The sequence below is a fragment of the Peromyscus californicus genome, unplaced genomic scaffold (assembly GCF_007827085.1).
Source record: "Peromyscus californicus insignis strain IS unplaced genomic scaffold, ASM782708v3 Scaffold_18__1_contigs__length_77618521, whole genome shotgun sequence".
In the NCBI taxonomy this organism is placed as follows: Eukaryota; Metazoa; Chordata; class Mammalia; order Rodentia; family Cricetidae; genus Peromyscus; species Peromyscus californicus.
The window spans coordinates 29,998,052-30,015,829 of record NW_026294480.1 but is presented as its reverse complement, the minus strand read 5'-3'; the positions used below and the strand labels follow the sequence as shown (position 1 = coordinate 30,015,829).

At 39.2% G+C, this 17,778-nt stretch overlaps 1 protein-coding gene across 3 annotated transcripts in view; it reads right to left on the bottom strand.

Annotated features, from left to right (window-relative positions):
- Positions 1-17,778, bottom strand: part of Wdr70 (WD repeat domain 70) — a 237,096-nt gene that overhangs the window by 87,504 nt on the left and 131,814 nt on the right. For all 3 annotated transcript variants that reach the window (XM_052743179.1, XM_052743178.1, XM_052743177.1), the window contains exon 11: positions 2,213-2,387. In XM_052743179.1, coding sequence (XP_052599139.1) covers positions 2,213-2,387 — 175 coding nt within the window. The remainder of the gene's footprint in view (positions 1-2,212; positions 2,388-17,778) is intronic.

The window sequence follows — 17,778 nt, the reverse complement described above, 5'->3', positions numbered from 1 at the left end:
GAAAACTGACACTCACACCTCGTTTTGTTTTCCATAAAACTGGAAACAATAGACGGACATTAGTTCAAGATACACAAGACTGATCTTCAAAAATTACACTCAACTTCATTCTTTATATTTTTATATTTTATATTACTATATATTTTATATTATATTTAAAAATATAATATTTACAAATACAGGTCCTAAGAGAAAGGCACATGTATATACAGCATTCTGAAAACACTACTCTTAAAGCAATTTCTATGTTTAAGTTAGCAGTACCAAGAGACGATGAAAGCCAGTTACTAAAAGATTTACTGCTTGGTTAAAATTCAGTTTACAATTCAAAGGCATTTTAAAATCTCTGTGCTGTTATGAAGCTTTATGGAGTTTACAGTGGAGATGAAAACAGAAATAAAAAGATCTGACAAACAGAAAATGCCAAAGATATTTCCAGCATTATCAGTATGAATTTCCCCCCACCACTACGTTTTACCTTATTTCAACACAACTGACTTAACTAACTCCCTGAAAAGACAAGCATGCTCCCTAGGGTCCTGTTCAAAATGTAAATGTTTTAAAACACAAATGTTTGAGGAACAAAGCTGAATAGATTGTTTTTATTTTATGTACATGGGTGTTTTGCCTGTATATGCTTCTGTACCATGTGTCTGGTGCCGTCCAAAACCAGAACAGGGCACTGGATTCCCTAAAATTGTTGTTACAGGCAGTTGTGAGGCACGTATGGGTACTGAGATTTGAACCTGGGTCCTCTGGAAAAGCAGCCAGTGTTCTTTACTGCTGAGCCCTCTCTCCAGTCTCCTATAATATACATTTTTTTAAAAATTCAAATGTAAGTTCCAGCCGGGCGGTGGTGGCACACGCCTTTAATCACAGCACTCGGGAGGCAGAGCCAGGTGGATCTTTGTGAGTTCAAAGCCAGCCTGGGCTACAGAGTGAGTTCTAAGAAAGGCGCAAAGCTACACAGAGAAACCCTGTCTCAAAAAACAAAAAACAAAAAACAAAAAAAAAAGGTAAGTTCCAGGAGGGCATGAATTTTTGATCAATACTCTTAAAACTCAGAATACTGTCTGGCATATAGTATATATTCAATAAATATTAATTAATAATTTGACAAGAACCTTTTGTTCAAATAAAGAATCCAAACTGATAACATTTGAAGGGGCTAGTCAGATGCACAGTGGGTAAAGGTCACTTGCCCACAAGCCTAAAAAGACTTGATTTTGATGCTGGGACCCATGATAAAAGAAGAAAACAAACTCCAGCAAGTTGTCCTCTGGCATCTATACACACACTATGGCACAGTCATAATCCCCCAACACATCACACAAACAAATAAGTAAATAAAATGTAAAAAGATCTTAAAACATTTGCATGCAGTTTTAACATTGGTAGCCTCAACTCATTTACCTATCAAATATTTCCTTTTACCACCTACACTAATACAAAGGCCTTTTAAAGCTCACTGGTAATCTATAGAATGAGTCAAGGGCTTTCACTTTCACTATTTCTGTAGATTGTATGATTCATTTCAGTTCAAAAATTTATTCTAATACCAAAAACTATAGAAAGAAAATTTTAATCCATTAAAATAGTCTGACATAGGAAAGAATATTAAAATAAAACATTTAAATTACTATAGAAATCATCACAAAACTGAAATAATTTTAGATTTTTCATGACTTTCTTACATCCTTTTAAAAAGTGTTTTCTAGTTCTCTGGTCAGTATTGTTCTGTATTATTGCCAAACCTTTCTTTTCAAAGTCAAATTGAGATTTTATAGAATAAGCTGTAATATGCTTCTTAAATTTTATATCAAAGGAGTGAATTTACTTTAATATTATACTCTAAAAAATTCAGAGCTGGAATGTTGGCTGAAACACTGTTATTATAAAAGCCCCAGCATTGATAAACTAATATTGCAGCTTAAATTATTTTAAATTTGGGAAATTGAAATTCATAGTATTTTAACATGTTTGTCATTATGCTTTGGCTGTCCTTTGCAAAAAGAAGATTTAAAAGTCATTGACTTCAACTGGGCTTGGTGATACACGCCTTTCATTTAGTACTCCAGAGACAGAGGCAGGCTCATCTCTGCGAACTCAAAGCAAGCCAAGTCTAGTGAGTTCAAGGACAGCAGGACATCCAGGGCTACATAGAGAAAACCCTTCTCAAAAAACAAGAGAAAACAAACAAGCTTTGACTCACTGTCAGGTTCCGGTCCCAGATCTGTATGCTTCCGTTCTGACAGGCAGCTGCAACAAGGTTCCCATCTCTACTGTACGTACATGTCGTGGGAATGACCTTTTTACCCTGCATTGTCCGAGGTTTAAAAACATTTTTCTGCTTCTTTGGATTTTCAACTTCCCAGAGCCTTACAGTCCTACAAGGAAAACAGGGAATATCATTTATTAACAATAGATTGAAGGAACAGGTCCATAAAGACTACCTTGTCTTTTAAGGATGTTTTTATACACTATAAAAATGTCACATTCATGAATATTCATAGAAATAAAGTGAACCGGTTGAATGGTATCATCAAATTAAAAGGCAAATGGCAAATTCTACTCCAAATCTCTCAGTTACTTATAGTCCATGCCCTATAATGCAATGGACTCCAAACTCTTATGACCAGGAGAGCTGTTAAGCATATGCCTCCTATTTAATGCACATTAATTTGTAAATTATCTACAAGTATCAGTGAACTGTTCTATATAGTATATAGCAGAAATTGCATTAAACTGAAAAAGAAAAAAAAAATCATGTCCCATTCTGGAGTCCAGACAGAGAGCCCCTGCCTCTGGGAGCTAAGCAGAAACACAACTCTCGGCCTCTGCGCTTCCACAAGCATCTAGTCACAGAAGCCTAGGCCTGGGGCACAGACAGAATAAACTCCTACTCACTACAGGGCCAGGAGCACCGCTCTGGAGGAGGTTCAAATAAAAAAATCATTAGATACAGAAAAACAAAGATCAGGTCAAAACTTCCTGGTAGAAACTATGCAACCAAGACACAGGGGGAGAGGAATCTAATGTTTTATAGCCAATGAAAATATATTTAAAAAGCAAGCTGAAATCAAGGCCTTTTCAAATAGACAAATCTGAGATAATGTACTGCTACCTAATACATGACACAAGATATGTTAAAGGAAGTTCCTAAAAGTAAAATCTAAAAACAAATAGAAGCCCAAATCTACACAAAGAAACTGAAGGCAAACATAAAAGACACTTTAAAAATGTTTAAATCTCTAAAAATTACATGGCTATGAAGCAAAATTAAAGTAACATATTGTGAGGTTTATAATACAAGTTCAAATAAAACATATGACAGTAATAGCACAAAGGTTGAGAAGGAAGAATAGAAAAAGACTCCGAAAAGTTAAAGATGTAGTTCACAAATCTCACCACAATCACTAACACTTATACAACACAAATGTGATACTGGAGATAAAATGTATGTAACAGTAAGTTCTATTAGAATTAAGAAAAGCCAGTAAGAATAATGTGATAAACATAAAACTAATGAGCACAGATGATGTGGACATGAGTGTCCTAAATGAAAGATGCCATCTCTAGAGCTTGACAACATTAAAATGTTAATCAGTTTAGGAACAAATTTACAAAACAAACTTTGACAGAATGGTAAGCAGGGGCCACCTGCTTAGCTGGACTGCTTAGCTATGTGTCTCTTGGTTTTATTTAAACCCTATTCTCATGTCAGGATTCCAGAGATGGACTTGGGGGAGAAGCTGTATCATCCTTCTTCCCAAAGGAACTACACTGAATCAATCTAATTTAAAGGAAATAACCAGATTAAGTATATAAATTTGACAATTTAGATAAAGTCTAAATTGTAACAATCAGAGCTCACTCAAAATATCAAGAATCTACTATTATTCATTTATATTAATTCAAATATATTACAATATATATTCACATAACATAGCATATATGTAACAAGCCAAATCTGTAATTTAAAACCTCCCCACTAGCTGAGTGTGATGGCTTGTTCCTTTAAATCCAGCACTCAGAAGGCTGAAGTAGGGAGCCTGCCACGAGGTTCAAACCAGCCTGAGCTATAGTGAGATCTAGGTCAGTGTGAGCAAAAGTGAGATCCTACCCTGCCAAAAGAAAAAAAAAAAATCCCAATGAGAATACTCAAGACATTACTGTTGAATTCTCTCTAATACTTAAAGATGAAGTAGAAGTTACCATCTTTAATCTAAAAGTCCAGAACCTATAATACTCCAAAATCTTAAATGTTTTGAAGTATAATACCTCTAAGAACTGATTAAAATGATCAAAACTCGGGATTTAGAGTTGTCCACCAAATTTTGTATCTTATTTCAAAATGGTACTAGCCAAAAGTGATGGTACACACCTGTAGTCCCAGCACTCAGAAGGCTGAAGACAGCAGGATTGCAAGCTAGAAGCCAGCCTGAGCTATGCAGCAAGACCCTGTCTCAAAAAAACACAAAAACAAAAAAGCAAACAAAGAAGGCCATACTGCCTAATGTAAGGCCAAACAAGGGTTCAGAAGCAATCAGAGGCAAACCAGAGGGCACAATGGGACTGCAGGATTCAAAGTCATCCACTGGGAGGTAAGGGCTCCAGGCTACAGGGTACCTCAGCAGTGAAACCTCTCCAAGCCTGCCACAGAACCTTCTGGCTGTGCTCTTCAGTGTCTGTATTTCCCAGGCTCATGCACAGCTAATTTCGACCAATGGGGTGTAAATGAGAGAGGATCTCAAGGAAGCCTCTCAGAAGGTTACAGTTCCTTCTTCGTATTCTTTACTCTTTTGGATGCAGTTATCTCAATATGAAGGTGAGTACCATGCATTGTGGATTTAATTTGCAGTTCTAAAATGCCTAGTGATGTTGAGGATTGTTCCATGCACCATTTTTCTTCTTTGGTGAAGGAATTGTTCCAATGTTTGCCTGCTTTCAATAGTAAGTCGTTTATTTTCTTTTTACTACATGTTGACAGCTCTTTATTCTAGACATAAGGTTTGCTTTTTTTTTCTTTTGTTGGTTGGTTTGGGGGGGGGGGGTGCAGGAAGTGGAGTGGGGACACAAACCCAGAGTCTTGCACATGTTAGGCAAGCATACTAAGTTAATCTCCAGCTGTGGATCTAAGCTCTTGATGAGAAATGCATTTGTAAAGTAGCAAGTCTTAACCAAGACTATTACCATGACTTTTCATTTTTAAAGTGTTTCGAATAACAGATTTTAAAATATAATATTGAGAGGGCTGGAGAGATGGCTCAGCGGTTAAGAGCACTGGCTGTTCTTCCAGAGGTCCTGAGTTCAATTCCCAGCAACCACATGGTGGCTCACAACCACCTCTAGTAGAATCTGATACCCTCTTCTGGCATAAAGTTGTATATGGAGATAGAGCACTCATCTACATAAAATAAACAAATATATATATAATAATATGATATATATATGGATATATATATATATATAATATTGATGGACTGGAGAACAGCTCAGCAGTTAAGGACACTTGTGTAGTGTTAAGGTCCTCCTATAGAGAACCAGGGTTTAGCTCTCAGTACCTACATGGCTACTAACAACCTCTGTATCTCCAGTTCCAGGAAATCTGATGACAAGCACGTGGTATGCAGACACTCATGCAGGCAAAACACACATACACATAAAATGAGCAAATCTTTAAAAATTCTTTGAGATTGGGTCTCAAACATCTCAAAATCTGGAACTTTTGATCCTCCTGCCTCCACCTCTTATGTGCTAGTATTATAAATGTGTGCCACCATGCCTGGTCTACATGGTACTGGGAATTGAATCCAGAGCTTTGAAATGCCAGGCCAGCAATCTATCAACTAAGCTAAAACCCCCTTCTTAAATTTTTTATACACTTTATCAGTATTTGGAAGCCACATACCTAAAAGGTTCTTAACTAACCAAAAAGGATAGATTTCCTTTATTTCTCCTGTAAGTTTTGTAGGTTTAAATTTTATGACTAGATCATCAACCTGAACTGGTTTTAATACATAGTCCTAGGTATGGATCAAGGCTAATTAATCTTTTTGCACATGGATGTCCACTGGGACAGCATTATTTGTATCTGAGCATTATAAAGCCTTCCCTTGCTGAAGGTATCCTGTTTTGCTTACTTGTTCTCTATCTCTATTAACTGTTTCTCATAATTAACAATCACAAAAAGTTGAGAAACACTACATGTGTTTTTATTTTTCTGGCCCCAGCTCTGCAGTGGTGAGGATAAATTACAATAGTCAACTTCTCTTTTTTATAACCCAACATCCCCAATGACAGACGGCACTTAAGACTTATGATGTGAAAGACCCCACACAAGTATAAAGAATCATCATGTGGCTTATATAAAGTTCATCATCGCTAAAACCGGGATAATGAGGGGCTGTGAGGACCAAATGAGATTAGGGAAGTAAACATATCTAGGACAATATTTGGAACACAACAGGCACTCAATAAATACTTGTTCTTTTCTGTGTTTCTCCTTAGATCATAAATAAAAAACAAAGCTAATAAATCCAACAACTAAGTATTTCCATTTATTTTAGTTTATTATCAAAATAATGAGAAAGTGGAAAGTAATTTACCTAGCATATAGATGTGTGAAATACAAGCTCATACAACATCTGATAGTGACTAATCACACTATGGTTTTATGGCTCTGAGTCTCTCAATTTATGTCTAAAAAATAGATGCTAAAGTGCTAGGCCATTAGGTATCTGTCAGAACATTTTATGCTGGAGAACACATATTTTGAAACTTGGAGTGAGATCTAGACTTGTAAAATTAAAACTGTGTTTCAGAAGGAAGATTTAAAAATAGAAGAAGGGCCTGCCTGGGCCTTTCTGGACATAAAATGAAAACATCCAGAAGACAAGAAAAAGACACAGGTGGGGTCATTGCATGGCCCCAGGCACAAACGCTTTCTGTCTTAGAGTTTTGGATTGTTTCCAGATACAAGCTCTAAACTTTCTGGCATCTGCTGCATAAATGCATCACGGCACTTGGCAGAAGTCGAGGGAAGCATTAATTTTGCATGGAAATCACTTAGATCTTGGTTTAATTTTTCTCAAAAGACTACACAAGCAACTCAACTGATAGAAGAGTCTGAAACTTTCAGACTCTCTTGGTAGAGAAAAAAAAAGTAAGAAAGGCCTCCTTTAAAAAAAATTAAAGTATTCAAGTTCCACAGAAATGAGGACAATGTTCTAGCTTTTATGTAAACCCACAATAACCTTTATGAATACACACTTGACAAGAAATTCTTATACATATACTTAGTAACTGTAGTGAGAGGACAGTGGTCCCCTTTACTTTCCTGGTTTCTGCAGTCACTCCAGGAAATGTACTTAAATCTGAGGATTTGGAGGTAGAAGCCTCTGATGAGAGAAAACATGCTTCTTGTCTTTCTGGGCCTGGGGTCTGAGTTTCATTCAATACGACCTTTTCTAGCCCCGCCCCCATTTATCTGCAAAGTTCATAATTTCATTTTTCCTTATAGCTGAGTATCATTCCAGAGTGTGTATGTGCCACACTTTCTGTATCCATTCATCGTCATTGGTTGAAGGACGTTTGGGTTGTTTCCACTTCCTATCTATTGTGAATAGAGCAGCAATGAAGGTGGCTGGTAAGTATCTGTGGAGTAGGATAGCGAGTCCTTTCCTTTGGGCATATGAAAGGAGTGGTAAGGCTGAGTTGTTGTGGGATGTTTGTTTACATTGCATGAAGATGTGTCTATGTTTTGCCTCACCTGCCTAAGACACCTGATTGGTTTAATAAAGAGCTGAATGGCCAAAAGCTAGGTCGGACTTCCAGGGACAGAGCGGAACTGGAGATGAATCTATGCGTGCCAGAGACGCCAGTGAGACGCAGAATATGTCATACTTACAGAATAGGAGAGAGGTAAAAGCCACATGGCAGAATGTAGATTAATAGAAACAAGTTGATTTGAGTTTACAAGAGCTAATTGGGACAAGCCTAAGATAAAGGCCACGCTTTCATAATTACTAATAAGTCTCTGTGTCATTATTTGCAGGCTGGCAGTCCCACAAAGCAAAGTCTGACTACACTAAGTCATATGGTAGATTTATTTTAGCTTTTTGAGAACTCTCCAACACTGTTTTCTACAGTGGATGAATCAGACTGCAATCCCACCAATAGTAAAATAGTTTAAGTCAAATATCCCCAGCTGAGCTAATAACGTTTCCTCTAAGGGCCAATGACCATCTCACAAAAATACCTGTCCCATGTATGAGAAGTCCTCTTTGGAGCTGTTGGTCAGAGTTTTCCAAAAGACTCCAAAAATATTATAGGCTATTGTTACTTCCTTGGTCGTCCCCAAGAGGTGGGAAGGTAAGTACTTATTGCTGAAGACACCATGTATTTCAGAAACAGGGCCCAAAAACCCCAGAAATTGAATTGACCCGAAAGCACCATGCAAGTTTCCAAAGGAGGGAAGCAACCAACAATCCTACCAGCTGTGATGTCTATAATCCACAACAAGGACCAACATGAACAATAACCTTAAGGATATGGTAGTGGCACACATACTTCAGTGCTAACACAAGAGGGAAATTATGCCTGGTACTGGGAAGCTGGCCAACTACCCAGAGCTAGTGAAGTCATGGATCTTAGAGGAGAACCTACAAATACCACTTTACTAGACCAGCATAATCCCTAAGTACCTTCTAAATATTTGTCCTTACACCCAGGGATAAATGTTGTTCTGACTCCTCATCAAGGAAACTTCTCTTTGTAACAGATAGAAAACTACAAACAAGTCAAAATGCAGCGTTGGAGACCCAGTCCCAATGGTTAGATCTACAATACAACTTCTATACTTTAGGTTCAGGGATCATGGTGGAAGAGGGGGCAAAAAACTTGTAAAAGCTAGAGGAACAGGAAGTTCTCTATGAGATTGTGTTTCCTAAGAATATGAGAAGCTGTACAAACAAAGTCTCACCAACATGACTGCCTAAACATACCTGAAAGTAGACAGGGAAAGCCCATGAGGCCTCAACCCCACACAAAGAACTACAAGTAATTAAGGAATGCCGAGAGTGGGGGAAATAGTCTTCCCCAGGGAAGATTATATAATTGGTTGTCCAATACCAAACAGTCAGCCTTGAAAACATACATACAGGTAACATTATACAGATTGAGCAGGCTGTAATCATGTGTTCATGATGTAATTACGGTACATTTATGTATGTAACAACAACATTAAGAGGCCATGAATTTGAAAAAGAACAAGGAGAGGCATATGAAAGGGTTTGGAGGAGGAAAATAATAGAAAGAACTAATTTTGAAAAGAAAAAAGATACACAAAGAATGTTTGCAAACTTGTAAAGCTGGCAAGGAGTGAAGCTAGGACTCAGACTTGTTTTAAAGGGGTGATTACTGCTCCCAGATAAGAATAAATGGGAACCAGGTGGTAATGAATGAGCAGACCTGGACTCTTCTGGTGTTCTCTTACTGGAAGGTGACTAGTAGAGCAGTCACGCTCACACTGGTAATTCATAATGAGTGACAAAGCAACAGCTGAACCAGCCATAGACGGGACTTTATAGATCCACAACATAAATGCACAACATAAATGCACAGCTCTACAGTTATTTTTGGATTCACAAATGAATTCTAATTGGAGTCCTCAGAAGCTAGTTCTGCAGCAACCTTTTCCTACTTATTCAGCAATAGGTGCTAAAGGACCCCCTAACCTGTATCTAAGCCCAGTCTACAAGGCCAGTGTACTGTAGGAAAAGAATGTGAGTCCACCAATATGAGGATAAAGGGAAAAGGAACCTTTCTTCTCACTTCAAAATAAATTTTATTTATTTTAAATAAATATTATTTATTTGTTCTTTATTATTGTTTTGAAATATTATTGTTTATTATTAATATTATTTATTCATTTTAAATAACGTATATTTCCAACATAGTCCTCTCTACTTAAAAACTAGCAAGGACTATTTAAACATGAATAGTATTTCTGCATTTAAGATTCAATATGGAGCACCAGCACAAATGGCTTATGAAGAAAAGAACGCACTGGGCTAGCTAGTGTTTCATAGAGTGTCCTCTTTCCACACACACCCAACAAAGAGATTCCCTTATCTTGTTCAGGCAGCACTTTTAAGAGTTAATGAAACCGCTGGGAGGTGGTGGCGCACACTTTTAATCCCAGCACTTGGGAGGCAGAGGCAGGTGGATCTCTGTGAGTTCAAAGCCAGCCTGGGCTACAGAGTGAGCTCCAGGAAAGGATCCAAAGTGACACAGAGAAACTCTGTCTCCTCTCTGCGCCCCCAAAAAAGAGTTAATGAAACCAAAGGCTCTCCATTAGGTTCTATTGTCCTTATTTCTCAAAAAAATAAGGACACTAAAATTTTATATGAGCACTGTGGTTATACTTATCTTTTAAAAATTATATAACTATACGCATTTTTCTTTTAATTTGCTTTAACATATTAATTTACTGCTAATGATTCATTAGCCTAAAAACTTTCCAAGTTTTCTATCTAAAAACTAGCAAGGAGTATCTAAGCATGAGTAGTACTTAACACTGTACCTTTATTCTTTCTGAAGTAAAACCAAAACAAAGTAATTACAAAAAAAATTTTTCCAAACAGATATTTATTTTGACTATTTTCTAAATACTTGGCAAAGATTTGAACAAATAATAGAATTCCAATAAAATTAAAAACCTATGCCATACATATATATAAAGTTTAATAGTAAATATATTATTATCTGTATATCTATGTACCTGCATATCTCCCTATTTTTGATACTGCTTCCCTCTCATGTTGTCATGAAACGTTCTTCTAAATAATTTGCCTCAACTGATTCTTACTGGGGTGTGACTACTGCTCTGGCACTATAGAAACAAGGGTGACCACAATAGGGCTTTTGCCTCCACAGAAATCACATTCTAGCTGCAGGAAATGTCTCCTAGGCACTCTAACAATGCGGGGTCACAATTGAGCAATTATAAATACTTTCTATAAGTCAGGTACTTTGGTGGACATATGAGGATACAATAATGTCAGTTCTCCTGGAATAGATAAAACTCAGAGGACAACATCACATCATGAGGCTACCACCCAGAGAAGAGGAGGCATTTTGGTGGCAAGCTTTGGAACAATTCCTTGGAAGTGGGATTTTTCTGGAGGGCTAGTATTCTCAAGCTAAAATTCATAGACTAGTGTAAGGGGGAAGTAGGGTATAAATCTTAGAAACTGGTGGAGAATTCACAGAGGTTTGAAAAGGTAGCCTCTTTCTGAAACAAAGAGTATTTTGCTTTGACAAGAGCATGAAATACACACTGTAAATGGAAGATGAGATTGTAAAAAATACCAGCATGAGCCAGATTATAAAGATGATCCCATGAAATGCACTGGGATTATGGGATCTATGCTCTAAAAGACTGTAGAACTACTAAAAAGAATGGGTGGCTGGAGAGATAGCTCAATGGTTAAGAGCACCGGTTGCTCTTCCAGGGTTCAATTCCCAGCACCCACACGGTAGCTCACAATTGTCTATAACTCCATTCCAGGGTATCTAACACCTCTTCTGACTCCTGTGGTCACTGCACAAACCCATACACACACAACAAAATGAAAACAAGTTAAAGAATGGCTCAAGTTACTACATCCAACTTGTGTTTTAGAAAGTCACTTGGATAGCAGTGGGGACACTGTCAGAGGAACACATGTAGGTTAGGCAGCCCAAGTGAAAGACGTACAAGTTCTACACCAAAGCAATGGAATGAGGAAGCTAAGAAAAATAACTCTGGGGTAAGCTAGAGGGGTGATGCTGATCAGGCAGGTAGACCAGTACAAGATGAGCCATAAGACACAGGCTGCTAACTCTGTAAGAGGTAATGACAGGTCACAGGTTAGGTGCCTGTGTGACATTCAGATAAGAGTATTCTACTATACAGCTCTAGACCACTGGTTCTCAACTTCCCTAATGCTGTGACTCTTTAATACAGTTTCTCATGTTGTGGTGACCATAAAATTATTTTGTTGGTACTTCATAACTGTGATTTTGCTACTGTTATGAGTCATAATATAATATTTGATATGCAGGATATCTGATATGCAACTCCCAAAGGGGTCATGACCCACATGTTGAGATCGGCTGGCCTAAGCTATAAAGCAAGATGTCACAAACAAACAAATAACACAGAAATAAATCTGGCTAACAGAAAGAGCAGGAAGAGATGCTAGGATGAGGATGTAGCATTCAGTTTGAGTCTTCAATGATTACAAGGGTTGGGAGGTGGCTTTGAGGGAGTTTTAGGCAGAAGAAAAGTCAAAAGCCAAGACTTCAAAAGAAACACAGTATGAATTTCTGTTTAAGTGTGCATTTGTGTGTTTTTGTACACAGGTTTGTATGATTATGCTATGGTATAGGGTGCTAGTGTATCTGAATCTGAAGGTTTCTAAGCAGGCTCCAGTGGGAAAGGCCTTGCAGGATAATGTAGTAGTATTTGTTCCGCTCATGACCTTGGGCTATACAGCCCAAAGGAGACAGAGCTTCGTGCCGTAGTATGTGACTTCTTATAAGGAAAGGAGAGAAGCAAGAAGTGTGCATGGTATCCTAAATAAAGAGCGATGGCAAGATTGCTCAGTTGATAAACGTGCTTGCCCACTAGAATGATGACCTGAGTTTGATCCCCAGAATCCACATGGTGGAAGGAAAGAACTGATTCATATAACTTTGACCTCCACATGCATGCTGAGGCATGCATGACTCCCAAATTAAGTAAATCAATAAGTGTAAAATCTAAGAAGACAGTAGAGCTCTAGTACCATATCTCAATCTACAGCTACAGTATAGACTGACAGAAGCAAGCATCACAGTCGGTAGAGGTAGAAAATGGAGATGCGGGGCAGAGGACAAGATGATGGTGGCCACCACAGGACAAAGGGGGTATGACACATCCCACAGCAATCTGCCTTTACCACTCAGTGCTGCCAGTGCTGCCAGGGGTCACCAGTGCTGCCAGACCAACTGCCCCTGGAACCAGCGGGTGCCAGCAGGATGCCCAACAAGCTGCTAACGCTGAACATGATTATTACTATTATTCTATTTTTAAAGGCTTCTAAAATATAATACATATACAAATTTTCACTTAACCAACCAAATTTAAACGTAGCAGACTCAACATCTGCAAAACAGATTCCAAAGATAAAACTGCATTGCCAAAGAATGATTCAGTACAAATCTGAAAATGAGATAAATATTCATCTCTCAAAAGGGAATAGTTTCTCCTGACTGAAGAACTAAACAATACTTAATCACGTTGTAGAGTTAAGTAGTGAAGTCAATGTTACTTTAGAAGTTTACACTGAAAACAGTGAGTATTTTCAATATCTCTAACAAATTAATCCACAACAAAACTCCTGAACTTGAAGGATTTTTTCCTCAGGAGTCATAGAAAGACAAAATGTGTTTGGTAATCAAAACGACATGCTAATGGTCTGACTAGGAACTGAGTACATAGTGAAATTTGGACTCAAGTCATGAAAGTGCTCACTGACATGTAAGTGCTCATAGTGAAGCAGACACTGCATCAGCACCTCACCATTTAGCACTCTGTGGTGGTTTGAATGAAAATGACCTCCATAGGCTCACAGGGAGTGGTACTCTTAGGAGGGGTGGCCTTGTTGGAGGAAATGTGTCATTAGGGGTGTACTTTGAGGCTTCAAGTGCTCAAGCCAGGTCCAGGTTCTCACTCTTCCTGATGTCTGCCAATCAGAACATAGAACTCTCAGCTACCTCTCCAGCACCACATCTGCAAGCCTGCCACCATGCTTACTGCCATGATGACATTGAACTAAACCTCTGAATTGTAAGCCAGTCTCAACTGAATGTTTTCCTTTATAAAGGTTGCCATGGTCATAGTGTCTCTTCACAGCAATAGGACACTGACTAACACACGCTCACAATGCTCTGAAGAAGGCACTGTCCATATATCTATTTTGCAAAGGGAAACTAAGGTACAAAAGGACTAATAACTAATGTATCTTTCATTTCATTGGAATAATTGAATGCCTGGGGACATATGGTACATATCTACCCAGATATACCTGATGCCAGGGTACACATGGTACATACATACCTGATGCCAGGGTACATTTGGTACACCTCAGGTTTTATAGCATGATCTGTCTACATGGATCCATGATACAAAGTCATAATAATTTCAGATTTACATGTTATAGGTATTGATGGTTTGAGTGATAGTTTTACTTGAGAAAGAATAGTGCAAAATTTCCATATCTATAAACCAAATTCAATATAAAGCTGAGTAGGATTTGTATTTTGCATCTTCAAAGAAAAAGCAGTTGTTATTTTGAAAGTCTTATTACTGTCAAGTACATTATAGGGTACAGAAATGCAGCCTTTACCATCTAATGGAATAAATACTAATTTCTCCTCTGGGTGTTGGAGAGACAGCTCAGTAGTTATAAGCACTGGCTGCTCTTTCAGAGGACTGGGATTTGATTCCCAGCAATCACAGAGCAGCTAACAACTGTCTGTAACTCCAGTCCCAGAAGATCTAACATTCTTTTGGCCTCTGCGGGCACTGTACAAGCATACATGTGTATAAAACATGAATACATAATAAATAAGCAAATGATTTTGGGGGGTTTTTTTTGGTTTTTTTTTTTTTTTTTGGTTTTTTGAGACAGGGTCTCTCTATGTAGCTTTGCGCCTTTCCTGGAACTCACTCGGTAGCCCAGGCTGGCCTCGAACTCACAAAGATCCACCTGGCTCTGCCTCCCGAGGGCTGGGATTAAAGGCATGCGCCCCACCGCCCAGCCAGGCAAATGATTTTTAAAAACAATGGAGATGAACAATGAGCAAACACTTGCAAAAGGACACAAGTGTAAGGGATGGCACCCACCACTGCTTGTCTCAACATCCTGCTCCTTATATTTTCTCCCCTCAGACCTGTGACACATTGCTCATGAGCTAGGCATCTGCCCCAGAATAAGCCTGTTCTATTCTCCTAAGAATGTTCAGGGGTATAGCTTCTCTGTGAGTAGAGGGGTGGTAACAGCATATAGAACACTAAGCAGGGGCAAGGCTGAGTGCAAATGGGCAGATAAACAAGATGGGTCCAGACAGGGTTCTGAAGTCCATTGTGTCACACAGTGTATCACTTGTAGAAACCTATGAACTACCAGCCGAGCAAACAGCACCATCTAAACATCGTTCAGACATCACGACAGGCTGAGCAAGGGCTCGGTGCAGACATGCTGGAAAAATGCTCCTCACAAGGGAGTCCACCGGGAAAATGGAGACTGAAACTCAGCATACTCTGCTTCAGTGAGAGGAGGAAGCCCTGAGTGAGGGAAGTCTCCAGTGTATGTGGATTGGCGACATAGGCATGGCCAAGTCAAGGACCCCAATGCCTCAGCCTCCTGGCAAACGACAATCACTTTCCTGGGTGAGGCTCAGAGAGATGGCAAAGCTTCCCCTCCTGGGCTGAGTGTGAATATTGACAGTGTGTACAGAAAATGTCTTGAGCTTTTTCCTGCCCATCCCTCCCGCCCCCTAGCCCTGAAGACTGCTCCCTTACAGAGACTTCTCCTACTGAGATTAGCAAATCCTGTCTCCTTGATTCAGCTGTGTACCATAAACCCTGCCTCCTGTTTAGCTGTATGCAAGAACCCTACTGTCCTGTCCAGCTGAACATAAGAAACACATAGCAAGCTTCTGGGATCCTACAGCTTCTCCATCATTGAGCCCTACAGTGATATTTCATTTGTGCTGAAATGTGATTTTTTTTTTTTTTTTGGTTTTTCGAGACAGGGTTTCTCTGCGTAGCTTTGCGCCTTTCCTGGGACTCACTTGGTAGCCCAGGCTGGCCTCAAACTCACAGAGATCCGCCTGGCTCTGTCTCCCGAGTTCTGGGATTAAAGGCGTGCGCCACCACCGCCCGGCCTGAAATGTGATTTTATTTGTATGTTAATAAATAAAAGTGCCTGGGAGTCAGAGCTAATAACAAGCCATTTAGCAGAAGTCTGGCAGTGGTAGCACACGCCCTTAATCCCGATCACATGACAGGTAGATAGATCTCTGTGTGTTCAAGGATACCACCAGCATGGAGACACACGCCTTTAATCTCAATAACAACCATAGAGACCTGGAGGTCTGTATAAACAGGCAGTGACGAGGAGGTCATGTGGTTGGGTTTACAACCAATGAGAAGGCAAAACAAAGTCAATAAAAAGACAGACACACAGGAAGTAGGTCTCTTTCTGAGAGGAAGGATGATAGCGGCAGTGAGGGGTAAAAAGGTGGTCTTGGTCTTAGCTCTTGGCTGCTGCTCTGACCTCTTGGGCTTTTAATTCTGCATTTGGCTCTATGTTTCTTATTTAATAAAACCATTCAGAATTACATCTACAGAGCCCAGTCCACATGTTCCTGGTTCTTTATGCCTGTTTGTCTTCTCTTCATTCCCTCTCCACCACAGTCAGGTCAAGCCTCTGGAGCCATGAAAGAACATGGCATTCTGTTATGCTCTCCAGTCACTTGAGGTCTTTATGATTGCACAAACAGATGTGCTGAGAAGTCCACTGTCTGCAGCGTGAGCATTAAGTACAGTAAAGCTAAACAAGTGTTAGGTCCATATTATATCATCATTATGTCTCACCATTATGAGAAGAAAAATGTTTTCAGGTTCATATCAGAAATGAGGTAAGAGAAATAATCTGACCATGGTCAGAGTCACCTCTAACAGAGCTAGGATTGCTTATTTGTGATTGGTTGTATTGGTTTGTAGATTGATTGTAGCAGGGTCTCAAGCAGCCTTGGCTGCATTCCACAAGCTCTGTAGATGAGGATCCTGCCTCCACTTCCCAAGGATTGGGATTACAAGTGTGTGGTAACATGCCAAGTTTATGTGGCAGCTGGAGGTTGAATCCTAGGTTTTGTATATGTTAAGCAAGCACTGAGTTGTCTGCCAACTGAGTTGTCCTCAGCCTCAGAGGTAAGATTTTAATTTTGAACATGGTTCTCTAACATATAAAACATGTGTAGGAACCGCTAGTTGTATGATCATTGTGTAGAGTTGGGCCAGATACTGCTAAGTAAACTGAACGTGCTTGAGGTACTTGCTAGATGCCATGACAAATACTTAGAGTTGTTAGGATCCAGGACTAGCATTCATTTCATGGTTCCCTACGTATCACAACATTTGATTTCATCATTTGCTCTTCACCTTATCCCTATAGTCAACTAATCTAAATAAAGTGTACTTAGGCTCTCTCACAGAAATGAGGGCCAGAATATAACTGCTCAAATGATCCACCATGTAACTGACCAGCCAGATCACCAAATGTAAGGTCAAATATCCCAGGCAGACAACTACTACTTGACTGCATTGTTTGTACAGTTTCATCTGCTTTGTTCGCCTTACTCTCCGGAGCTATCGGTGCGGGGACTTGGTGAACTATTTCCTGACTGAGGCCTTAAAGAGGAGTCATCTGACATTCCACTGCCAGTTGAAGCAGGAACGTTTGTCCCATTGGACACAGCCAGTCTATCAGCATGAGCTCAGAGCCTCAGTCTCCGCTTCCCTACTCTAGACCTATGGGGAGTGTTCTGCATTTTTGTGGGGTAGGATGTAAAGAGAGATCGACAAGTACATGTGTTTTTTATTGCAGTTTACAGTTCCCTTAGGTCAAAGAAATCCAGTAAGTATTTTCTTTTAAAAAAGCTCTGAATAATCTACAGTTTACC